This window comes from Eurosta solidaginis, chromosome 1, assembly GCF_040869045.1.
Source record: "Eurosta solidaginis isolate ZX-2024a chromosome 1, ASM4086904v1, whole genome shotgun sequence".
Classification (NCBI taxonomy): Eukaryota; Metazoa; Arthropoda; class Insecta; order Diptera; family Tephritidae; genus Eurosta; species Eurosta solidaginis.
In genome coordinates this window covers 97624-124549 of record NC_090319.1, presented here as the reverse complement: position 1 = coordinate 124549, position 26926 = coordinate 97624, and the positions used below count along the sequence as shown (strand labels likewise).

At 39.1% G+C, this 26926-nt stretch overlaps 1 protein-coding gene across 7 annotated transcripts in view; it reads right to left on the bottom strand.

The window, feature by feature from the left end:
* The window catches only part of LOC137245895 (uncharacterized), a 152679-nt gene that overhangs the window by 107527 nt on the left and 18226 nt on the right, over nucleotides 1-26926 (bottom strand). For all 7 annotated transcript variants that reach the window (XR_010951416.1, XM_067777102.1, XM_067777090.1 and 4 more), the window contains 2 exons: nucleotides 4702-4818; nucleotides 4464-4644 (listed from right to left, as the gene is read on the bottom strand). Coding sequence is in view for 6 of the 7 variants with exons in the window: in XM_067777102.1 (XP_067633203.1) it covers nucleotides 4464-4644; nucleotides 4702-4818 (298 nt within the window). In the remaining variant the exon portion in view is untranslated. The remainder of the gene's footprint in view (nucleotides 1-4463; nucleotides 4645-4701; nucleotides 4819-26926) is intronic.

The window sequence follows — 26926 nt, the reverse complement described above, 5'->3', positions numbered from 1 at the left end:
TTCTGGCCTGGAATAGTGAGAGCGGTTCGAGACTTTGTTGCGAGGTGCGAGTTATGCAAGTGCTCCAAAGCCCCGAATCAGTCGTCTCGTCCGCCAATGATCGACCGTTTCGTGACTGAGAGACCATTCCAGAGAATATATGTAGACTTCTGTGGGCCATACCCACGCACGCGGGCTGGAATCACCGTCATATTCGTGGTGCTGGACCACTTGACCAAATTCATTTTTTTTAAACCAATGCGACAGGCGACGGCGTCGGACGTCGTAAGTTATCTCGAAAAGGACATATTCCATACCTTTGGCGTTCCAGAAACTCTGCATTCGGACAATGGGAGACAATTCGTGGCGGACATCTTTGTGGGACTTCTCGCCACATACGGGGTGAAGCACGTCAAAACCGCCCCCTACGCGCCACAGGCGAACGCGTCGGAGAGCGTGAATCGCTCGTTGCTGGCCATGCTTAGGACGAATATCAATGGGGCGGATCAACTCACCTGGGATAAGCACGTATCGCATGCAGCGTTTGCGTTGCGAAGTGCGGTGCACGAAGCCATAAGCACTGACCCTTACAAAGCGGTGTTCGGACAGACGATGATTCAACATGGAAAGGCCTATGAAACCCTACGGCGACTGGAAGCGTTGCGAGAAAGTGACATGAGGCTCCTGCACAGGGGAGATCGGATGAGCATGATGCGAGAAGGATTAATCCGCAGTCTGGAAGAGGCACATAGGAAGGGACAGCAAACATAAAACACGAGGGATCGACCGGTTAGGTACCGAGAAGGAGAGATAGTTTATCGGCGGAACTTCAATCTAAGCAACGCCACAGAAGGGTACAGCGCGAAGCTCGCGCCGAAATACCTCCGCTCTATGGTGCTAGCGTCGAAAGGGAACTATGAACTAGGAGACCCGTCGGGACGACCCGTGGGAATCTACCATGAAAAGGACATACGGCGATAAGGAAGGGACCGACTGATTGACCGGCCTTTCGAGGGCATCACCGAGCGGACCTCGGCTGCAGCACTCGCCCTGTTGCGGTCACCCGGTCGTCGTGGAATTCTGGCAGCGCGGCCATTGTAAACCCAGCGGCAAACTAAAATTGCATTCGGGAATCCAGCGGCATCCCATAAAGGACGCGGCAAACCTCAGGTACACCAGCGGCTCCCGGGAACAGGAAGCGGAGAGCCAGGAATCCGTGCGATTATTTCGGGTCGCAAGCGAACGGAAACCATTTTATAGCGTGGAAGTGTCGGGCGGCGTCCTCGGCGGACAGCAGACGCCACACCGGCGATTTTAGCGGTTGACAACGGGCGGTATGCGAGCGAGCGGACGCACCTACACCTTACAAGAGCGCAGGCAGCAGTGCCGCCTGCACAAAGGAGGCCTCCACGCAAAGATAACGATACCCGTGGCGTGGCTCCACAGCCCACTACATGACGACGGTGCCATCGCCATTGTACACCGCGTTGCGGCGACTGTAACCACCAAGGCGAAGACACGCAATACATGCCCCGTTACCACCACGACTTCCACTACCACCTGTATGTATAAGACCCCATCACTGCCACGACCAAGAACGCCCAAACACACCAGGGCCACAGTGGGTGTACCACCCGCACCTATCGGAGCCAGCGCGGCGGATTCGGAATACTCAAGGAGTCAGGTTTCGTAGGTTAAGCGTAGAGGGGTAGTGAATGCAGTATATGTTGTAAGGGGAGCAAGTTTGAAGCGGGGTATATATGTATGCGGGATGTGCACCCGAATAGGCAGGGTAGCGGTAAGCAGGGGCGGGGAAGTTGAGAGGGCACCCGTGCCTACATACACATAAGTTCAATTGCACGCAAAACCTTGATTACACAGAAAGCTTAACTTGTTGTGAGATGACGTGCATGCCTACGCATACATTAATCCGGTTGAACCCGAAGAACTTTGAGTCCATATTAAATATAAGAGTATTGTGAGGCGTGAGCCTCAGGTCAGTAGCGTCGTCACCTGACTCCCAAGAAGGGTAATAGGCAAAGAAAAACTAACATCTCACCATTGGCGTAATGAGGCCAAGTCCCATTCACCTGTAACCAAAGACGTCTTGTAGGCCAGGGAAGGGGGGAATAGAAAACTGTAATTTAAGCCTGTCTTGGGCCGCTGCCACCCAACGAGGAGTAGGGATCAGACGGGACCTCAACCTAGAGGTCATGTCAGACTTACCCTCATACCATTTTTGACTAAACAAATTGGGAATAAGCCCATGTGACAAGCGGAGGGAGCATAAATACACTTGGTGAAACTTATTGAGAGGGGCTGTGGAAGCGTACACACCCATGCACACACGAAGTCCTTAGTGATACACTAGTCACACACGTATATGAATGGACATACATATACACCTAAATAACTAATCTCGTGTAAATCATCTACATTTATACTTATCGTAAGAATGAGGAAATAAAACCATAATGCATTGTTAAATTTAATATTGAAAATGGTTGACTTCTTATTTCAGATGCGATGGGGACGGACGGACACAGGGGGGACATGGGCGGGTGAGAATTGAAAAGGTAAGGAGGGATGAATTTTGGGGTCGCCAGAACAACAGCAGCATCACCGCAGCCGGCCAAGGAAGGGTGGGTAGAGAACGGTTGACCAACTAACATCTATGGCCAAGCGGGGGTTTCAGGGGTGGTCCGATGAGGGGTTCGGGCACGGATGAGAGACAACGGGGGACCAAGGTGATGAGACATCCCTGGGGTGTGAAAAGTGTAGATCGGTACGATTTTTTTTTTGTATGGTACGGTGCATGATTGGGGGCGGCGCAAGAACCACCCCACAGTCCGGCGAGCTAGTTCGTGCAAAAACGCAAGCGTACCGGCGCTGGCCCCGACATGCCAAGCGGATGGGAGTGAGGGAGCAAGTCGGTCCGAGAGTTTAGATTCACTCCACCGACGGGTGAAAACCAGCACGTAACAACATTCTAAAGTCGCATTATTGGTACAGGTCATCAGTTTAGCCCCATTATGCCATCCAGCTGTTTCGAAGAATGGCAGCGGTTTACCTGGTTCATTTTGCATCATTTTGATCAGGATCCTTATCACCTCCCCTTCTACGGATCTCCACCTTTCGGTTGAGATCTGCCATTTGGGTTTCTGCAATCTGGTAACGCTACAGTCAGAGACTGCTTCGCAAATTCGTTCATCTTCTTCTCGGTGAAAACCGAAGTCTCAGCGTTAGCTCCCTTTAGTATCTCCGAGTAAGCTGGAGTCTGGCTGTTTCCTTCCTTTACCTTATTAGCATTTTCGTAAGCTCTCTATCTCGTTGTTCACGTTCTATGCACTGACTGCATACTATAATCGCTATTCGCGTCCGAATCATCGTTGATAGCGATTTCTTCTTCCACGGCTTGCGACGCCGTCGCATTTTCCTTCTCATCCTTACTTTCTTTAGAAGTTTTTGAGATCATCTTGGTCGTACGACCACCTGCACGACAAGGCGGGCTCAGCGGTCTAATGTTAAAAATAGGGATAAAAACCGTCGGCCACAACAGCGCTCCTTGCTGTGGTAAGGCCGTCACTACTGGGAAGACTCCGTTCAAATGCAGCCGAAAATATGTCCTGGATGCAAGTCATCCAATAGACACGGGCCGCATTACACCCTGAATTAGGCTTTAAACTGCTCACCTACAAGGTACCTGCTATAGTGAGGGATAATTAAAAAATAACACAACTAAAATTTACTGTACTGTAGCTAATCTACGTTGTATATTGATATTTCTTATCAAACACACTCATGACTGTGTATAGCAGAGCCTTCCTTCTAAGAAGATTTAGAGGAAAAGCAAATTTCATATTGCCAAAAATCCGAGTCTGTTTGGCTCAAACATAAGATATTTCAATATATGTCACACGCTCTTTTACGAAAATGTTTAGTATAGTTGTAATTTTTGAAGCAGCTACTCAAAATTTGGTATATAGATTCCATATATGAGAAATATGAGGTGGGTGAGGTAGAAGTAGTGAGAGTATGAAAGGGAATGTAAGTGGGAGAGAGATTAATGGGAAAAGGGATAGACAAGTATAATATGGATAAATGCAATAAAAAGTAGAAGATAATAAGATAGAGTGTGAAGAGGGGAATCGATGCTCATTTTTTAAACGCAGGCAAAAGAATTTTCAGACTTAACTACTTAGGCGTTATCTGCGTAAAAGTAGTTTCAAATTAGTTTTTGAGATTATTTGAGACTATTTCGGGACGTTTCAGAAACGTTTTCGGGGCCATTTCGAATGAAATCACATCGAAAATATTGCTACGGGATATTCGGGTTTATCTTCAGACTATTTCGAAATTGTGTTTCAAGATTATTTGGGCACGAAGATTAGATGGACATGAACTTTTGGGGTTAACCTTATCCAAGTGTACCGTGTTAACGAGCCAACATGATTTAAGTGAAAAGTTCGTAATAGTTCATTTACCTTGCTCATACTAGGCCCTCCATCCGTAACAAAGCGAACTATCACTGGCCGTTCACTGCCGGCTACGAAACCGAATCCCAGAGTTGTACTGCGTTGAATAATCACCATCCTGGGCTGGGGGGGATTTTCGTCAAATCGGACATTTTCAGGCGTTTCATACGTGGATGTTTTTGTTAAATGACTTGGGTAAAAATAAAAAATGAATACAGCATGTTTGAATTAAGGTATATAAACTCACTTTATGTAATATGGACGCCCTCTCGAGTCAATAGCTCTCTCCCATCCATATGGCAGCTCTTCGTACTTGCTCCAATCTTCACACGATGGTAACCAACCAGCAGTTTTAGCAACATGACTAGCATTAATGAAATATGATGTGTAAGTATATTTATAAACGGCTATATATACATATTAATCATACAAAACTGAGAGATTTAATAATTGCATTTTGAAAGTGAATTACACGTTGAATGATTTCTATGTGGCTAATTATTGAAAGCAAAAAAAAAAATCAAATTAACGAGGTAATCGAGGTGGACAATATTGTTTTATGAGGTGGAAATTCGAATGTTGATTAAACACATTCCATCAGCAATGCTGATTAGTGGGGTCACTATGTACCTATATACAGAGTGTGCAAATAAAGAATACATTCATACAGTTTCGTACAATCTATGCTTTAATAATGGCAGTTGTGGTGTTCTCGTATATTTCTTAAATACTCCTAAAGTACTTCTTATATCATCCTTATGGAGTAGATACACTAGTGTTCCACAAGTTATCTTCATTCATATAAAATAATAAAAAAATATCTACCCAAAAAAAAGTAAAATTGTATGAAATTATTGCGTTTCGCTATTAAACTTATTTTTCGAAATGTCCCAGAATGGCTAAATTTGCTGATTTTTACTTCCCATACAGATTACTACATACGTCTTAGAGAGTGAAGATCCCATCCATGTCTCAAAAAAAAAAAAATCAGGTAAGCACTTATTACGTTTTAGTTTGGTACTCCTCATATCAAATATTGAAATGGTAGTGATGCAAAATGGGAGTAAGAAATAAATTTAAAGACTGCATTCGAAAAACTTTTCACAAAATTCGAATATGTGAGTTCTTATTTTAATTTTCACGCTCCTCATAAAATTTCTGTCGTTTCGTGAGCATTTCTTCAAGGGTTCAAGAAATACTTGCAAGCTTAAATTTTTGGCTGCACCATACATCTGGACAGTAGTTTTGTAAAGAAGATTAAGGGCTTAATTCTGTGCTGCGAACGATAGCTCAGACGAACGATGTCGTCTAGCAATGCTATTCTTTATCATTTTCGATCGGCCTTTACTTTTCTTATTTTATATCAAACAGGAAGGCTTAAGCAATTGTCTAATGATATGCTGCCATCGTTTAACATAGTACAAATACACAAGCGATTCGTCTCCGAGGCGAAACGAACGTATTAGAGAATGAGGCCCTTATATTAAGAAAGTAAAATACATATTTTCAAATAGAAAAGACTTCAGGGGGAAAATAAAAATATCGTGTGCTTAGAGTGCGAACGTTCAAAGTAATTTTTTTTTTTCCAAAAACTGCGTTTTGATGCAGTTTGATAGAGCAAGAGCTTATCAAAAACCTGGCATAACAGTAACATCAAATATTGGCCACACACAAAATTAATCAACTTTATGATGAGTTCACTTCCTATTCTTTCAATGAAAAACTTAAATGGTGTTCTGCTTGCCATGAACAACATTTTTTATATCGATTAGCAGGTTTGCACTATTAGAATATTTCTTGAGCATTTTCGTTTGAGTAACGTTTTAAGCCATTTTTTGCAAAAGCAAAGGTCTAACCGGAAAAAGGTAGAAAACTTGGACAATCTCAGCCTAATACCTCTCTCAAGCAATCCTTCATTATCTTGGAAAAAAGTATAGTTCCTCTTCCCTTCAAAAAATCTTTTTTTTTATATTAACCTACCGCCTGTATTCCTTAGAAAGTTTTCATTGGACCGTAGTTTTTGACACATTGTTTGTGATTCCTGTGCATAAACAAATGAGCTGTTGTATTTATAATCGAATTTGAAAAAAGTTTTTCATATACCGCTAACAGCGCTCGGAGTATTTAAAATTGTTACTTGAATAAAAGACTACGCCGGAATTAGAGGTACATTTTCCAATAATATTTTTTATTCCTTTTTGAAAAACGGGTAAATAACTAACATCAAATTGATTTGGTTGTTTGGCAAACCCTTCTATTGTGTATCTGCCATGAAGTTTCTCGTGAAAAAAATAATCTGCCTTATCAGATGCGTTCGGAGTCGGCCAAAAACGTGTAGGATGACCAATTAGTGAGAACATTTTAAAAACAGCACACCACATACTGGAAGAAAAGCAGGCTATATATCACAAAAACTTGTTATTATTATTTTGGAAAGATATACATGATCATACTAAACAGTCAACTTGGTTGCTTGCGGTTTACCATACATATTTTATGTTCTTGTAAATTTGTACAAGAGTGTAGGGCTGAATTAAGTTTTTCCTCTGAGGAAAATCAACCATTTTTGTTTTATAAAACATCTTTAATTTAATTGAGTTACTTATTGGCCGGTAAAAATATATATCAGTTTTATTTTTCTTTGAGCTTAAGGCCTATTTTTATAAATAAAACACTTGATTTTGTGTTTATTTAATTTATTCGATATTTGGACCTTAGTCTAAGGTCATCATCAGGACTGCAAGAAACAATACCAAAAAACTAATAAATTTATCAAATATTAACATTTTTGACATAAGTAATTTTCACATTTAAACAGCATATAAACAACATATAAAAAAATATAAATATATTTAACATAAATCATCAGCACAACTTACGTTTTAAGCAATGCTTTAAAGACTAAAATGCGAAAACAAAATAAATTAAGGAATAGCGACGATTCAAACAAAGAGTGTGCATAAACAAATGAAGTCCCGTAATTGTAAACAAAAATTTTATAAAAACAATAATACATTAAGCGGCGAAAAAACAGCACGCAGAAAAATTGATCACAGCAGTGTAGTGTTATTGTTGGGAGAGCTCAAGAGTCGCTTTTGTGCTTTATTATTAGGTTGCGGTAGGCGTGGGCACAGTGTTCAGTGTCTGCCTTAAAATTCATACGCTTATTATTAGGGGTGTCAACTATGTGTAGCATTTCTAACGTGAAGCGTTTATTATAATTTTTCTCCTCTTCTAAAATGGTTACGTTCTCAAAATCCGGGTAGTGGCCTGTGTCTTTACAATGTGCTGTTAATGCCGTTTTATTATCAGAAAAATTATTCCTTAATTTTATGTTTGATTTGTGAGCGGATATCCTCGTCTTGAGTTTAGATTTTGTAGTACCCACATATACTTTCTCGCATATGTGGGACCCGTCACCAATACAAGGAATCCGATACACTACGTCAGATTTTTCCTCTTTAGCTATGGGATCTTTCAGTTTGCTGAATACTTTTTTTAATGGGTTGCTGTAGGTAAAGGCTAGCTGCACCGTTTCCTTGTCATACAGTTTGGAATTTTTGATCCTCTCCGAGAACCCAGGGACATAAGTAACCGATTTATAAATTTTTGCAGTTTGATTTTCCCTATTACTATCTTTATCACGCCTCGAGTAAAATTCGTATATAAGTTTGTAGATTAATTTCGTGGGGAAGTCATTATTTTCCAGGGTATCCTTAATGATATTGATGTTTTTGTTGTGGTACAATGTGTCGCTGATGGAGAGAACACGCCTCACAAAATTTTTGGCAGTGTTAATTTTTATATTTCTAGCATGCTGCGAGTAGAAATTAATCAATCTTCCAGATGTTGTGGGTTTTTTGTACCAGTCTATTGTTAATCGGTTATCTCTCTTAATTATTGTGGTATCCAAAAAAGGTATTTTTCCGTCCTTTTCTATTTCGATCGTAAACTTAATGGATTTATGATACCCGTTGAGTAGATTTAACAATTTGTCTGTGTCCTATTTTTTTACTATGGCGAATAAATCGTCCACATATTTAGTTAAAAATCTAGGTTTGTTGGCCGATTGCATTTCAAACCGTGTTAAAAGATCCTCCATCACAATATCGGCTATGACTGGTGATGCTGGAGAACCCATGGGCGTTCCTGATCGTTGCTATTATATTTTATCTCTGTATTTAAAGTAACGATTTTCTTTAATACAAAACTTAACTACAGTTAAGAACAGTTCCTTTGTCATGGACGTGTTCTCCTTTATCTTGTCCCATTTTGATCCTATGATTTCAAGCGCCAAATCTACTGGTATACTAGGGAATAAAGACACAACGTCGAACGACACTAAACTCTCGTCATCATACACATACGTATTGTGTATTTTATTTTTAAATTCAATTGCGTCTTTGATGTTATATTTAGATGATAGGGTTAGTTTATTAAGAATTTGTACAACATATTTACATAAATTGTAGGGGAATTAACAGACGAACAGATAGGCCGGAGTGGAGTTCGTGTTTTGTGAATCTTCGGCAGACCATAAATACGGGGTGGATTAGACGTTTTACAATTGAGACGATACTTTTCTTTCAAGTCAATGACCTTGTTATTATATAATTTATCCACTATTTCGTTGTTTTTTGCTTGAAGTTGATTTGTAGGGTCTCGTTTTAGCACTTTGTACGTGGAAATGTCGTTTAATATTGTTTGCATCCTTTTTTATATTCCGTTTTGTCCATTAATACAGTGACGTTTCCCTTGTCGGCATTCAGAACCAAAAGTTGTTCGTGGTTTTTTAAGAACTGTTTTGTGGAGCGCAATGTTTCTAGCGTAAATCTATCCCTTACAGAAATGTGTGTCTTGTTAATGTGGTTCTGCAAGAGTGTTGTCAAATTATTCCTTTCAATCTCTTGTTTTTTTTTCTTTAATTGTTTGTATACAGTTCTCGCCATCTGCTATCAACTTAAATAAAGGAAATTCTTTAACCTCGGTGGTGGCATCATGTGTTGTTACGGAATTTGGTTTTTTTGTTTTTAACATATTTACCTCTTTTCCATTTCGCCGTAGAATCTCGTGTTTTATTGTGATGAGAAGATTTAGAAGTTTGAACCTGATTCTCTCTATGTACTTACTCACAATATTAGCTAGTTTTGTTGGTAGTTTGTGACTATTGATGTTGTTGTTTATAATGTAACTTATGGTTTTGGTTACATTTGTTATGAAGCTGGGAGTAAAGCCGTTTCTCCAACATCTCTCCAGGAATTTTGTTGACTCCGAGAGTCTCGCGAGTTGATGTGTAGTGCGTTGGTATTGTTTGATGCTACGTTTGGTTTTGATATTGTAACCATTGTTGATGTTTTTGTAAACGTGTGTGGTGCCGTTTACTTCTCGGTGTGCTCGCCGTTTAATCATAATTGAGTTACTTATTGGCCGGTAAAAATATATATCAGTTTTATTTTTCTTTGAGCTTAAGGCCTATTTTTTTAAATAAAACACTTGATTTTGTGTTTAATTATTTAATTTATTCGATATTTCGACCTTAGTCTAAGGTCATCATCAGGACTGCAAGAAACAATACAAAAACACTAATAAATTTATCAAATATTAACATTTTTGACATTAACAGCACATTTTAAAGACACAGGCCACTACCCGGATTTTGAGAACGTCACCATTTTAGAAGAGGAGAAAAATTATAATAAACGCTTCATGTTAGAAATGCTACACATAGTTGACACCCCTAATAATAAACGTATGAATTATAAGGCAGACACTGAACACTGTGCCTACGCCTACCGCAACCTAATAATAAAGCACAAAAGACACTCTTGAGCTCTCCCAACAACAACACTACACTGCTGTGATCAATTTTTCTGCATGCTGTTTTTTCGCCGCTTAATGTATTATTGTTTTTATAAAATTTTTGTTTACAATTACGGGACTTCATTTGTTTATGCACACTCTTTGTTTGAATCGTCGCTATTGCTTAATTTATTTTGTTTTCGCATTTTAGTCTTTAAAGCATTGCTTAAAACGTAAGTTGTGCTGATGATTTATGATAACTATATTTATATTTTTTTATATGTTGTTTATATGCTGTTTAAATGTGAAAATGACTTATGTCAAAAATGTTAATATTTGAAAAATTTATTAGTGTTTTTGTATTGTTTCCTGCAGTCCTAATGATGACCTTAGACTAAGGTCGAAATATCGAATAAATTAAATAATTAAACACAAAATCAAGTGTTTTATTTATAAAAATAGGCCTTAAGCTCTTTAATTTAAAATACATAAACACTACTATCTACCATTACTGACTCAACGTACTTCATTTTTAACACGCTTATATTAGCTTCACTTGTATGTTTGTAACTCTCTAGGCTAGGGGCGCAAAGAGACACATCTAGCGGCAATTATTGAAGAAGGCCGTGGTTAAATAACTCGCTACAAACTACGACGTGTTGTTTAGTTTTTTTAAACTATATTTATTATATCAAACTTATAGAAGTGTTGTATTTTGAATTTTGGCAGGACTTACAGGTCGCTCCCGGACACGTTTTTTGCTAATATTTTACACCTTCTATTCTCATTCCGTCTGAAAAAGTACAAAAACTGTGAGTAAAATGTGAGCAAACATGTCTTAAGACACGATCAATGAATTAATGTCAAACAAAATTTCATCCAATCGTCTCTTGTAAACAATCAGTTGAATGGTCTCTAATAAAGCGACAAAAATTGTTCTTGACAAAATTGTCTCTTTCAATTCTATAAAACAGGCCTCTGATTATGAGCTCGGGCCTGATATGATTTCCAAACACGTTTTTATAACATAAAGTTGGGGTTGTTACGAATGCTCCTCAAATAGTAGTTTACCAATTAACAGGTTTATGCCAGTTTATTATTTCTTTATTCAAACATTTCTGTAAATGACTGGTATATTGCATTATTTACATATTTTAAAATGTTTGCTTAACTAGCTGCTCATATTTCCTCTATTAACTAGATCTTAAAAAATTATATTAGTCAGTGACTATTAAGTATGACATTTCCTTTTTGAGGGATATTTTCCTATAAAATTTAGTAAAAGAGAAAAAGGAAATCTCATATAAAATTTTTGAAAGAAAATACAATTCGGCAGCCTATGTATATATATCAAGTGTGGTTATCGTCAGACAAGTTATTTTTTTTTAAATTTAATTATTTATTTATTTAAAGTGGACAACAAATATAAAATGGTCAACTACAATGATATGAAAATGAATACAATTAAAATTTAAAATAGAAGTACATCGAAAATACAACAATTGACAAAACAATTAACGACGTTATATCTAACAATAAAGTGAATTTCATAAATATACAATTAAAGATAAAAGGCCTAAAGCATGCTGTCTGAAAGCAGAGGGTCCTAGATCATTTACAATAGATATACGCTCCAAATGGTGGTCATCAACCAAAGAAGGTTCCAAAACTGGCTTCACTGGGTGAAATGTTACACGTTTGAATTTAGAGCAATTTAAAACTAGTCAATTTAGTGCGCACCAGCTTCGGAACGAGTCCAAATCAGCCTGAAGAAGGTCTAAGGATGCTAAGGAGGTATAATAAGAGTGACAATCATACGTATACATTACAGTATGGGAGTGTGGGATGACCTGGGGCAAGTCATTTATGAAAAGGGTAAAGAGCAAAGGGCCCAGATGACTTCCCTGAAGGAACAGCGTATGAAACTTAAAATTATTCCGAGAGATTACATTTGAACAGAACTTGTTGGGACCTATTTGAAAGATAGCTTCTCAGCCACATTAAAAAGTGACGCTGGAACAAAGATAGCTTCTCAGCCACATTAAAAGGTGAGGCTGGAACAAAGTAGATCATAATAATTCATAATTTTTAACAGTTTAAAGGAATTTTCGTAACAAAATGCAAAAGAACAACGAACAATTTTTAAGTATAGCGGTTACATATATTTACATTTGTAATGCATTTTACTGAGAGCTCTTCTTACGTACGTATTTCAATACGACATACAACACATTGTAGTGTTCACAAGGGCCGTATACAAAAAACTCAATGAGACAGTAAGAGACGTTGTGAATTGCCTCACTGTTTGCATTGTTTGCACTATTTATTACTTTTGATGACCAATAACTAGAAGAGACTTTAGTCCCACGCTACAACTACTTATTATCTTGACCGCTTAATGCTGGTAACGCATTTAAACCGGAAAATCTATCCCGTATTTTTAAACTCAGCTGAGCAGGCTTACAGGTTCAATAAATTTTGTCTACATAAAAGTAGCTTAAAACAAGCAACAAGGCTAAGTTCGGATGTAACCGAACATTACATACTCAGCTGAGAGCTTTGGAGACAAAAGAAGGGAAAATCACCATTTAGGAAAATGAACCTAGGGTAACCCTGGAATGTATTTTTATGACATGGGTATCAAATAGAAGGTATTAAAGATTATTTTAAAAGGAAGTGGGCCATAGTTCTATAGGTGGACGCCTTTTCGAGATATCGCCATAAAGGTGGACCGGGGGTGACTCTAGAATGTGTTTGTACGATATGAGTATCAAATGAAAGGTGTTAACTGAAAGAAATGGTGCTAGTAAAATCAACAAATCGGTTCTGTTGTTCTTGACTTAACGGAGATTCGGTGAAATTGATCGAATTATGGTTAATTCAACCGAGTTCTTTGTCAAGCGAACAAATTAGTTCAGTCATTTCAACAGAAGAGAAATTGTCGCTCTTAAGTCAACAAAATTTTGTAAAATTGACAGATTCATAATCAATCTAACTGATTTTTCTGTTAACACAACTGATCTTACAGGTCATTTCAACGGCGATCAATTGTCACAAGGATTGGTAAATTTTTGTTCGACTTATGGCATTAAAAGTATTCTAGCCAAATTAAATGAAAAAGGGCGGAGCTACGCCCTTTTTGAAATTTTCTTTTATTTTTGTATTTTGTTGCATCATATCATTACTGGCGTTGAATGTTGACATAATTTACTTATATACCTACTGTAAAGATATTCAATTTTTGTTAAAATTTTACTTGAACATTTTTTTTTAAAGAGTAGGCGTGTTCGTCATCCGTAATTCTTATTTAGAACACATATAGTAATAGGAGTAATGTTTCTGCCAAATTTCATCATGATATATTCAACGACTGCCAAATTACAGCTTGCAAAACTTTTAAATTACTTTCTTTTAAAAGTGGGCCTTGCCACGCCCATTGTCCAAAATTTTGCTAATTTTCTATTCTGCGTCATAAGGTCAACCCACCTATCAAATTTCATCGCTTTATCCGTCTTTGGTAATGAATTATCGCACTTTTTCGGTTTTTCGAAATTTTCGATATCGAAAAAGTGGGCGTGGTTATAGTCCGATTTCGTTCATTTTAAATAGTGATCTGAGATGAATGCCCAGGAAGTTACATACCAAATTTCATCAAGATACCTCAAAATGTACTCAAGTTATCGTGTTTACCGACGGACGGACATGGCTAAATGAATTTCGTTTTTCGCCCAGATCATTTTGATATATAGAAGTCTATATTTATCTCGATTAGTTTATGACGTTACAGGGTACCGTTATGCGAACAAAATTAATATACTCTGTGAGCTCTGCTCAGCTGAGTATAAAAATAGCGCGATTTACCTCCTTAAGGCCGATCTTCTCTTCCAGTTCGCGTCGTGCTCCTTTTAATTTTCGCTACAAATTGGCTAGAGGGAACCTACCTGTTTTATGCGGACTCCGAACGGTAGCTGTGAGGCAGATGTATTTTCCATGAGAAGCTTTTCATGGTATAAATACACTAGGGGTGTTACCAAACCACTGCCTAGCAGCGACCCCGCTAAGAGACTTTTTTCTAATTGAAAAAACCACCACATCACGGTAGCTTGAACCGGCATAAACTACTCGATATAGGCATTAACTTATAGCTTATTGAAATTTGGTATGTAGGATTTTTGGCAGCCACACCGTGTTTAAATTTTTAAATAAAATAATTAAAAAAAATTGTTAAGTTAAACGGTTTTATTAAAAACTTACATTAAGTAATATAACAAGTAAATATAACAACAAGCCTCGGATAAATATACTCTCTATTGATGACGACCATGGCAAACGTTTGAAGGACAATGAATTGAGGGCATGCACCTGGAACGTCCGCTCCCTGAATGAGATTAGTGCAGATGCCCGGCTGGATGATGTCCTCGTCAAAGCAAAACATGTCTTAAGACACGATCAATGAATTAATGTCAAACAAAATTTCATCCAATCGTCTCTTGTAAACAATCAGTTGAATGGTCTCTAATAAAGCGACAAAAATTGTTCTTGACAAAATTGTCTCTTTCAATTCTATAAAACAGGCCTCTGATTATGAGCTCGGGCCTGATGTGATTTCCAAACACGTTTTTATAACATAAAGTTGGGGTTGTTACGAATGCTCCTCAAATAGTAGTTTACCAATCAACAGGTTTATGCCAGTTTATTATTTCTTTATTCAAACATTTCTGTAAATGACTGGTATATTACATTATTTACATATTTTAAAATGTTTGCTTAACTAGCTGCTCATATTTCCTCTATTAACTAGATCTTAAAAAATTATATTAGTCAGTGACGCCAGATTGTATGACATTTCCTTTTTGAGGGATATTTTCCTATAAAATTTAGTAAAAGAGAAAAAGGAAATGTTTGTCTTCCATGTATAACAGGGACTTACTTGCATCAAAACTTTCTATGTATGAAAAGCTGATCTAAATATAACTAAAAATAATCTCCCCTCTTATTCAACGTATGTGCTATGATTTTAAACCTGTCAAGTATACCTTGTTGTGTCTCATATAAAATTTTTGAAAGAAAATACAATTCGGCAGCCTATGTATATATATCAAGTGTGCTAAGTTATCGTCAGACAAGTTATTATTTTTTTAATTTAATTATTTATTTATTTAAAATGGACAACAAATATAAAATTGTCAACTACAATGATATGAAAATGAATACAATTAAAAGTTAAAATAGAAGTACATCGAAAATACAACAATTGACAAAACAATTAACGACGTTATATCTAACAATAAAGTGAATTTCATAAATATACAATTAAAGATAAAAGGCCTAAAGCATGCTGTCTGAAAGCACAGGGACCTAGATCATTTACAATAGATATACGCTCCAAATGGTGGTCATCAACCAAAGAAGGTTCCAAAACTGGCTTCACTGGGTGAAATGTTACACGTTTGAATTTAGAGCAATTTAAAACTAGTCAATTTAGTGCGCACCAGCTTCGGAACGAGTCCAAATCAGCCTGAAGAAGGTCTAAGGATGCTAAGGAGGTATAATAAGAGTGACAATCATACGTATACATTACAGTATGGGAGTGTGGGATGATCTGGGGCAAGTCATTTATGAAAAGGGTAAAGAGCAAAGGGCCCAGATGACTTCCCTGAAGGAACAGCGTATGAAACTTAAAATTATTCCGAGAGATTACATTTGAACAGAACTTGTTGGGACCTATTTGAAAGATAGCTTCTCAGCCACATTAAAAAGTGACGCTGGAACAAAGATAGCTTCTCAGCCACATTAAAAGGTGAGGCTGGAACAAAGTAGATCATAATAATTAATAATTTTTAACAGTTTAAAGGAATTTTCGTAACAAAATGCAAAAGAACAACGAACAATTTTTTAGTATAGCGGTTGCATATATTTACATTTGTATGCATTTTACTGAGAGCTCTTCTTACGTACGTATTTCAATACGACATACAACACATTGTAGTGTTCACAAGGGCCGTATAAAAAAAACTCAATGAGACAGTAAGAGACGTTGTGAATTGCCTCACTGTTTGCATTGTTTGCACTATTTATTACTTTTGATGACCAATAACTAGAAGACTTTAGTCCCACGCTACAACTACTTGACCGCTTAATGCTGGTAACGCATTTAAACCGGGAAATCAATTCCGTATTTTTAAACTCAGCTGAGCAGGCTTACAGGTTCAATAAATTTTGTCTACATAAAAGTAGCTTAAAACAAGCAACAAGGCTAAGTTCGGATGTAATCGAACATTACATACTCAGCTGAGAGCTTTGGAGACAAAAGAAGGGAAAATCACCATTTAGGAAAATGAACCTAGGGTAACCCTGGAACGTATTTTTATGACATGGGTATCAAATAGAAGGTATTAAAGAGTATTTTAAAAGGAAGTGGGCCATAGTTCAATAGGTGGACGCCTTTTCGAGATATCGCCATAAAGGTGGACCGGGGGTGACTCTAGAATGTGTTGGTACGATATGGGTATCAAATGAAAGGTGGTAATAAGTATTTTAAAAGGGAGTGGGCCTTAGCTCTGTAGGTGGACGCCTTTTCTAGATATCGCCATAAATGTGGACCAGGGGTGACTCTAGAATGTGTTTGTACGATATGAGTATCAAATGAAATGTGTTAACTGAAAGAAATGGTGCTAGTAAAATCAACAAATCGGTTCTGTTGTTCTTGACTTAACGGAGATTCGGTGAAATTGATCGAATTATGGTTAATTCAACCGAGTTCTTTGTCGAGCGAACAAATTAGTTCAGTCATTTTAACAGAAGAGAAATCGTCGCTCTTAAGTCAACAAAATTTTGTAAAATTGACAGATTCCTAATCAATCTAACTGATTTTTCTGTTAACACAACTGATCTTACAGGTCATTTCAACGGCGATCAATTGTCACAAGGATTGGTAAATTTTTGTTCGACTTATGGCATTAAAAGTATTCTAGCCAAATTAAATGAAAAAGGGCGGAGCTACGCCCTTTTTGAAATTTTCTTTTATTTTTGTATTTTGTTGCATCATATCATTACTGGCGTTGAATGTTGACATAATTTACTTATATACTGTAAAGATATTCAATTTTTGTTAAAATTTGACTTGAAAATTTTTTTTAAAGAGTGGACGTGTTCGTCATCCGATCAACGGCGATCAACTGTCACAAGGATTGGTAAATTTTTGTTCGACTTATGGCATTAAAAGTATTCTAGCCAAATTAAATGAAAAAGGGCGGATCCACGCCCATTTTGAAATTTTCTTTTATTTTTGTATTTTGTTGCACCATATCATATACTGTAAAGATATTCAATTTTTGTTAAAATTTTACTTGAACATTTTTTTTTAAAGAGTAGGCGTGTTCTTATTTAGAACCCATATAGTAATAGGAGTAACGTTTCTGCCAAATTTCATCATGATATATTCAACGACTGCCAAATTACAGCTTGCAAAACTTTTAAATTACTTTCTTTTAAAAGTGGGCCTTGCCACGCCCATTGTCCAAAATTTTGCTAATTTTCTATTCTGCGTCATAAGGTCAACCCACCTATCAAATTTCATCGCTTTATCCGTTTTTGGTAATGAATTATCGCACTTTTTCGGTTTTTCGAAATTTTCGATATCGAAAAAGTGGGCGTGGTTATAGTCCGATTTCGTTAATTTTAAATAGTGATCTGAGATGAATGCCCAGGAACTTACATACCAAATTTCATCACGATACCTCAAAATGTACTCAAGTTATCGTGTTTACCGACGGACGGACATGGCTAAATGAATTTCGTTTTTCGCCCAGATCATTTTGATATATAGAAGTCTATATTTATCTCGATTAGTTTATGCCGTTACAGGGTACCGTTATGCGAACAAAATTAATATACTCTGTGAGCTCTGCTCAGCTGAGTATAAAAATAGCGCGATTTACCTCCTTAAGGCCGATCTTCTCTTCCAGTTCGCGTCGTGCTCCTTTTAATTTTCGCTACAAATTGGCTAGAGGGAACCTACCTGTTTTATGCGGACTCCGAACGGTAGCTGTGAGGCAGATGTATTTTCCATGAGAAGCTTTTCATGGCATAAATACACTAGGGGTGTTACCAAACCACTGCCTAGCAGCGACCCCGCTAAGAGACTTTTTTCTAATTGAAAAAACCACCACATCACGGCGGACTCATAACGGTAGCTTATAACGGCATAAACTACTCGATATAGGCATTAACTTATAGCTTATTGAAATTTGGTATGTAGGATTTTTGGCAGCCACACCGTGTTTAAATTTTTAAATAAAATAATTAAAAAAAATTGTTAAGTTAAACGGTTTTATTAAAAACTTACATTAAGTAATATAACAAGTAAATATAACAAGCCTCGGATAAATATTGTAACGAATTTGCTGCAAATCCTCTTATTTGCAACCCTCTTCTAAGTTCGTATCGCTAAACTGTTGAATAAATAACTCCAATATGTAATAATGCAAAATGGCCTTCACAATAACACTTATACTTTGCAACGAATAGCTTGCTTAATAACCAAACTGATTGACAGCTCAAATGAAACTCTACTATTCAAAATAATACTGCTATAGCTCGCTAGATAGCGCTTAATCCAAATCTCAAATCAAACTGAATTACTTCTTACTCGCCTGCCCTGCTTTTATAGTTTACGCTGCATACTTCTAGGCTCTTCGATTTCCAGAAGTTACTAGTTAGTTCGGCTACAAAATCGCCAGCCACAACTACGTGCACAAATTATTGCTCTCTCTTGTGACAACTCAAATAAGATATATGCATGTGTTTGTGCATTGCCGCTCCGCTGCTCGTATACGTACATATGTGTAGACTCAATTATTTATTCGTTTATGTAGATACATAATGATTGAATTATTGATGTGCATTCACGTCACTGGTTAGCATCGGCTTAGAGACGATAGCATCGCTCAGTGCTGCTAACATTCGTTACAATATACTCTCTATTGATGACGACCATTGCAAACGTTTGAAGGACAATGAATTGAGGGCATGCACCTGGAACGTCCGCTCCCTGAATGAGATTAGTGCAGATGCCCGGCTGGATGATGTCCTCGTCAAAGCAAAATCGGACATCACCGCCATCCAAGAAATGCGTTGGACGAAGCAAGGAAGAAAGAAGATCAAAAATTGTGACATCTATTGGAGTGGCCATACGAATAAGCTCAGTTTCGGCGTCGGATTCGTGGTGGGAAAGAGACTTTGTCGCCAAGTGCTGGCGTTCACGCCTGTGGACGAGCGTCTCGCCGCTATCCGAATAAAAGCAAAATTTTTTAACATATCATTCATCTGCGCCCATGCGCCGACAGAGGAGAAAGCCGATGAGGTGAAAGACACTTTTTATGAACAATTAGAACGCACGTACGAGCGCTGCCCCCGTCATGATATAAAAGACGTGCTTGGCGACTTTAACGCCAGGGTGGGAAAAGAAGGTGTTTTTGGCCCTACAGTCGGAAAGTTCAGCCAACACAATGAAACTTCTCCTAACGGACTGAGGCTGATTGACTTTGCCGGTGCTCGAAACATGGTCATATCCAGCACGAGGTTCATGCATAAAAAGATACATCAAGCTACATGGCTGTCTCCTGATCGAAATACTCGCAATCAGATCGATCACGTTATGATAGACGGATGGCATGCCTCCAGTGTTTTAGATGTGCGCACGATCCGAGGACCTAACATCGACTCGGACCATTATCTCGTTGCAGCCAAAATACGCACCCGCCTCAACGCGGCTAAAACCAAGGAACAAAAAACACAAGGAAAGCTAGACGTCGAAAAGCTTCAATCACAACAGACTGCCATTGATTTCGCAACTCGACTCTCACACCTGCTCTCTGAGAGCACAACTCATCCCGAAGGAATACAGAAGCAGTGGGAGTATATCTCCAAAGCACTTCGTACTGCCGCCGAGGAAAAAATTGATTACCGGCGGCCACGAAAAAGCAACTGGTACGATGAAGAATGCCGCGTTGCAACCGAAAGAAAGGACGCTGCCTACAGGGCTCCGTCAAAAGCGAGCGCGACAAGAGGAGTGTGTGAACGCTATCGTGAGTTAAAAAAGGAAGCGAGACGCCTTTTCAGGAAGAACAAAGCAGAAGCAGAAAGGCGTGAGTGCGAGTAGCTTGAGCTGTTAGCCACCAGGAATAACGCCCGAAAATTTTCCCAGAAAATACGGCGACAGACGGAAGGTTTTAAGACCGGGGCCAACTCCTGTAGGAACGAAAACGGCGACCTTGTAACTGATGTCCAGAGAGTGCTTAGATTATGGAGGGAACACTTCTCTGCTCTCCTAAATGGAGGCAGCAATTCACCGCGTAGAGATGAAGAACCCGATCCCGCAATCGATGATGATGGAATATATGTCCCCCCGCCCGATTATGACGAAGTTAGAATAGCAATAACCAGATTGAAAAACAACACGGCCGTGGGCGCTGATGGATTGCCTGCGGAGCTATTCAAGTACGGCGGCGAGGAGTTGGTAAGGCGCATGCAGCAGCTTCTTAGCAAAATATGGGCGGAAGAGTGCATGCCCGGCGGTTGCAATCTAAGGGTTCTTTGCCCAGTCCACAAGAAGGGGGATACTGCAAAATGCACCAACTATCGTGGAATCAGCCTTCTTAATATCGCATATACTTAAGGTCCTTTCAAGTGTATTGTGCGAAAGATTGAAGCCCACCGTGAACCGGCTGATTGGACCTTATCAGTGCGGCTTCAGACCTGGTAAATCTACCATCGACCAGATTTTCATAATGCGCCAAATCTTGGAAAAAAAACCCGTGAAAAGAGAATCGACACACATCACCTCTTCGTCGACTTTAAAGCCGCCTTCGACAGCACAAAAAGGAGCTGCCTATATGCCGCTATGTTTGAATTTGGGTTCCCCGCAAAACTTATACGGCTCTGCAAAATGACGTTGAGCAACACCATCAGCTCAGTCAGAATTGGGAAGGACCTCTCCGAGCCGTTCGAAACTAAACGAGGTTTCAGACAGGGTGACCCCCTATCGTGCGATTTCTTTAATTTGATGCTGGAGAAAATTAGACTAGCGGCAGAACTTAACCGCACTGGAACAATATACTATAAAAGCCTGCAATTACTGGCATATGCTGATGACATTGATATCATCGGCCTAAACACGCGCGGTGTTAGTTCTGCTTACTCCAAACTGGAAAAAGAAGCGGTAAAGATGGGTTTGATGGTGAATGAGGACAAAACGAAGCACCTGCTGTCATCGAGCAGAGTCAGCGCATACGCGCCTTGGCAACCACGCTACCGTTGGCAGTCATAATTTCGAAATAGTAAAAGACCTCGTTTATTTGGGAACCAGCATCAACGCTACCAACATCAGCACTGAAATCCAGGGAAGAATCAATCTTGCCACTAAATGCTACTTTGGACTAGTAAGGCAATTGAAAAGTAAAGTCCTCTCTCGGCGAACGAAAATCATACTCTAAAAGTCACCAATAACTAGAAGACTTTAGTCCCACGCTACAACTACTTGACCGCTTAATGCTGGTAACGCATTTAAACCGGGAAATCAATTCCGTATTTTTAAACTCAGCTGAGCAGGCTTACAGGTTCAATAAATTTTGTCTACATAAAAGTAGCTTAAAACAAGCAACAAGGCTAAGTTCGGATGTAATCGAACATTACATACTCAGCTGAGAGCTTTGGAGACAAAAGAAGGGAAAATCACCATTTAGGAAAATGAACCTAGGGTAACCCTGGAACGTATTTTTATGACATGGGTATCAAATAGAAGGTATTAAAGAGTATTTTAAAAGGAAGTGGGCCATAGTTCAATAGGTGGACGCCTTTTCGAGATATCGCCATAAAGGTGGACCGGGGGTGACTCTAGAATGTGTTGGTACGATATGGGTATCAAATGAAAGGTGGTAATAAGTATTTTAAAAGGGAGTGGGCCTTAGCTCTGTAGGTGGACGCCTTTTCTAGATATCGCCATAAATGTGGACCAGGGGTGACTCTAGAATGTGTTTGTACGATATGAGTATCAAATGAAATGTGTTAACTGAAAGAAATGGTGCTAGTAAAATCAACAAATCGGTTCTGTTGTTCTTGACTTAACGGAGATTCGGTGAAATTGATCGAATTATGGTTAATTCAACCGAGTTCTTTGTCGAGCGAACAAATTAGTTCAGTCATTTTAACAGAAGAGAAATCGTCGCTCTTAAGTCAACAAAATTTTGTAAAATTGACAGATTCCTAATCAATCTAACTGATTTTTCTGTTAACACAACTGATCTTACAGGTCATTTCAACGGCGATCAATTGTCACAAGGATTGGTAAATTTTTGTTCGACTTATGGCATTAAAAGTATTCTAGCCAAATTAAATGAAAAAGGGCGGAGCTACGCCCTTTTTGAAATTTTCTTTTATTTTTGTATTTTGTTGCATCATATCATTACTGGCGTTGAATGTTGACATAATTTACTTATATACTGTAAAGATATTCAATTTTTGTTAAAATTTGACTTGAAAATTTTTTTTAAAGAGTGGACGTGTTCGTCATCCGATCAACGGCGATCAACTGTCACAAGGATTGGTAAATTTTTGTTCGACTTATGGCATTAAAAGTATTCTAGCCAAATTAAATGAAAAAGGGCGGATCCACGCCCATTTTGAAATTTTCTTTTATTTTTGTATTTTGTTGCACCATATCATATACTGTAAAGATATTCAATTTTTGTTAAAATTTTACTTGAACATTTTTTTTTAAAGAGTAGGCGTGTTCTTATTTAGAACCCATATAGTAATAGGAGTAACGTTTCTGCCAAATTTCATCATGATATATTCAACGACTGCCAAATTACAGCTTGCAAAACTTTTAAATTACTTTCTTTTAAAAGTGGGCCTTGCCACGCCCATTGTCCAAAATTTTGCTAATTTTCTATTCTGCGTCATAAGGTCAACCCACCTATCAAATTTCATCGCTTTATCCGTTTTTGGTAATGAATTATCGCACTTTTTCGGTTTTTCGAAATTTTCGATATCGAAAAAGTGGGCGTGGTTATAGTCCGATTTCGTTAATTTTAAATAGTGATCTGAGATGAATGCCCAGGAACTTACATACCAAATTTCATCACGATACCTCAAAATGTACTCAAGTTATCGTGTTTACCGACGGACGGACATGGCTAAATGAATTTCGTTTTTCGCCCAGATCATTTTGATATATAGAAGTCTATATTTATCTCGATTAGTTTATGCCGTTACAGGGTACCGTTATGCGAACAAAATTAATATACTCTGTGAGCTCTGCTCAGCTGAGTATAAAAATAGCGCGATTTACCTCCTTAAGGCCGATCTTCTCTTCCAGTTCGCGTCGTGCTCCTTTTAATTTTCGCTACAAATTGGCTAGAGGGAACCTACCTGTTTTATGCGGACTCCGAACGGTAGCTGTGAGGCAGATGTATTTTCCATGAGAAGCTTTTCATGGCATAAATACACTAGGGGTGTTACCAAACCACTGCCTAGCAGCGACCCCGCTAAGAGACTTTTTTCTAATTGAAAAAACCACCACATCACGGCGGACTCATAACGGTAGCTTATAACGGCATAAACTACTCGATATAGGCATTAACTTATAGCTTATTGAAATTTGGTATGTAGGATTTTTGGCAGCCACACCGTGTTTAAATTTTTAAATAAAATAATTAAAAAAAATTGTTAAGTTAAACGGTTTTATTAAAAACTTACATTAAGTAATATAACAAGTAAATATAACAAGCCTCGGATAAATATTGTAACGAATTTGCTGCAAATCCTCTTATTTGCAACCCTCTTCTAAGTTCGTATCGCTAAACTGTTGAATAAATAACTCCAATATGTAATAATGCAAAATGGCCTTCACAATAACACTTATACTTTGCAACGAATAGCTTGCTTAATAACCAAACTGATTGACAGCTCAAATGAAACTCTACTATTCAAAATAATACTGCTATAGCTCGCTAGATAGCGCTTAATCCAAATCTCAAATCAAACTGAATTACTTCTTACTCGCCTGCCCTGCTTTTATAGTTTACGCTGCATACTTCTAGGCTCTTCGATTTCCAGAAGTTACTAGTTAGTTCGGCTACAAAATCGCCAGCCACAACTACGTGCACAAATTATTGCTCTCTCTTGTGACAACTCAAATAAGATATATGCATGTGTTTGTGCATTGCCGCTCCGCTGCTCGTATACGTACATATGTGTAGACTCAATTATTTATTCGTTTATGTAGATACATAATGATTGAATTATTGATGTGCATTCACGTCACTGGTTAGCATCGGCTTAGAGACGATAGCATCGCTCAGTGCTGCTAACATTCGTTACAATATACTCTCTATTGATGACGACCATTGCAAACGTTTGAAGGACAATGAATTGAGGGCATGCACCTGGAACGTCCGCTCCCTGAATGAGATTAGTGCAGATGCCCGGCTGGATGATGTCCTCGTCAAAGCAAAATCGGACATCACCGCCATCCAAGAAATGCGTTGGACGAAGCAAGGAAGAAAGAAGATCAAAAATTGTGACATCTATTGGAGTGGCCATACGAATAAGCTCAGTTTCGGCGTCGGATTCGTGGTGGGAAAGAGACTTTGTCGCCAAGTGCTGGCGTTCACGCCTGTGGACGAGCGTCTCGCCGCTATCCGAATAAAAGCAAAATTTTTTAACATATCATTCATCTGCGCCCATGCGCCGACAGAGGAGAAAGCCGATGAGGTGAAAGACACTTTTTATGAACAATTAGAACGCACGTACGAGCGCTGCCCCCGTCATGATATAAAAGACGTGCTTGGCGACTTTAACGCCAGGGTGGGAAAAGAAGGTGTTTTTGGCCCTACAGTCGGAAAGTTCAGCCAACACAATGAAACTTCTCCTAACGGACTGAGGCTGATTGACTTTGCCGGTGCTCGAAACATGGTCATATCCAGCACGAGGTTCATGCATAAAAAGATACATCAAGCTACATGGCTGTCTCCTGATCGAAATACTCGCAATCAGATCGATCACGTTATGATAGACGGATGGCATGCCTCCAGTGTTTTAGATGTGCGCACGATCCGAGGACCTAACATCGACTCGGACCATTATCTCGTTGCAGCCAAAATACGCACCCGCCTCAACGCGGCTAAAACCAAGGAACAAAAAACACAAGGAAAGCTAGACGTCGAAAAGCTTCAATCACAACAGACTGCCATTGATTTCGCAACTCGACTCTCACACCTGCTCTCTGAGAGCACAACTCATCCCGAAGGAATACAGAAGCAGTGGGAGTATATCTCCAAAGCACTTCGTACTGCCGCCGAGGAAAAAATTGATTACCGGCGGCCACGAAAAAGCAACTGGTACGATGAAGAATGCCGCGTTGCAACCGAAAGAAAGGACGCTGCCTACAGGGCTCCGTCAAAAGCGAGCGCGACAAGAGGAGTGTGTGAACGCTATCGTGAGTTAAAAAAGGAAGCGAGACGCCTTTTCAGGAAGAACAAAGCAGAAGCAGAAAGGCGTGAGTGCGAGTAGCTTGAGCTGTTAGCCACCAGGAATAACGCCCGAAAATTTTCCCAGAAAATACGGCGACAGACGGAAGGTTTTAAGACCGGGGCCAACTCCTGTAGGAACGAAAACGGCGACCTTGTAACTGATGTCCAGAGAGTGCTTAGATTATGGAGGGAACACTTCTCTGCTCTCCTAAATGGAGGCAGCAATTCACCGCGTAGAGATGAAGAACCCGATCCCGCAATCGATGATGATGGAATATATGTCCCCCCGCCCGATTATGACGAAGTTAGAATAGCAATAACCAGATTGAAAAACAACACGGCCGTGGGCGCTGATGGATTGCCTGCGGAGCTATTCAAGTACGGCGGCGAGGAGTTGGTAAGGCGCATGCAGCAGCTTCTTAGCAAAATATGGGCGGAAGAGTGCATGCCCGGCGGTTGCAATCTAAGGGTTCTTTGCCCAGTCCACAAGAAGGGGGATACTGCAAAATGCACCAACTATCGTGGAATCAGCCTTCTTAATATCGCATATACTTAAGGTCCTTTCAAGTGTATTGTGCGAAAGATTGAAGCCCACCGTGAACCGGCTGATTGGACCTTATCAGTGCGGCTTCAGACCTGGTAAATCTACCATCGACCAGATTTTCATAATGCGCCAAATCTTGGAAAAAAAACCCGTGAAAAGAGAATCGACACACATCACCTCTTCGTCGACTTTAAAGCCGCCTTCGACAGCACAAAAAGGAGCTGCCTATATGCCGCTATGTTTGAATTTGGGTTCCCCGCAAAACTTATACGGCTCTGCAAAATGACGTTGAGCAACACCATCAGCTCAGTCAGAATTGGGAAGGACCTCTCCGAGCCGTTCGAAACTAAACGAGGTTTCAGACAGGGTGACCCCCTATCGTGCGATTTCTTTAATTTGATGCTGGAGAAAATTAGACTAGCGGCAGAACTTAACCGCACTGGAACAATATACTATAAAAGCCTGCAATTACTGGCATATGCTGATGACATTGATATCATCGGCCTAAACACGCGCGGTGTTAGTTCTGCTTACTCCAAACTGGAAAAAGAAGCGGTAAAGATGGGTTTGATGGTGAATGAGGACAAAACGAAGCA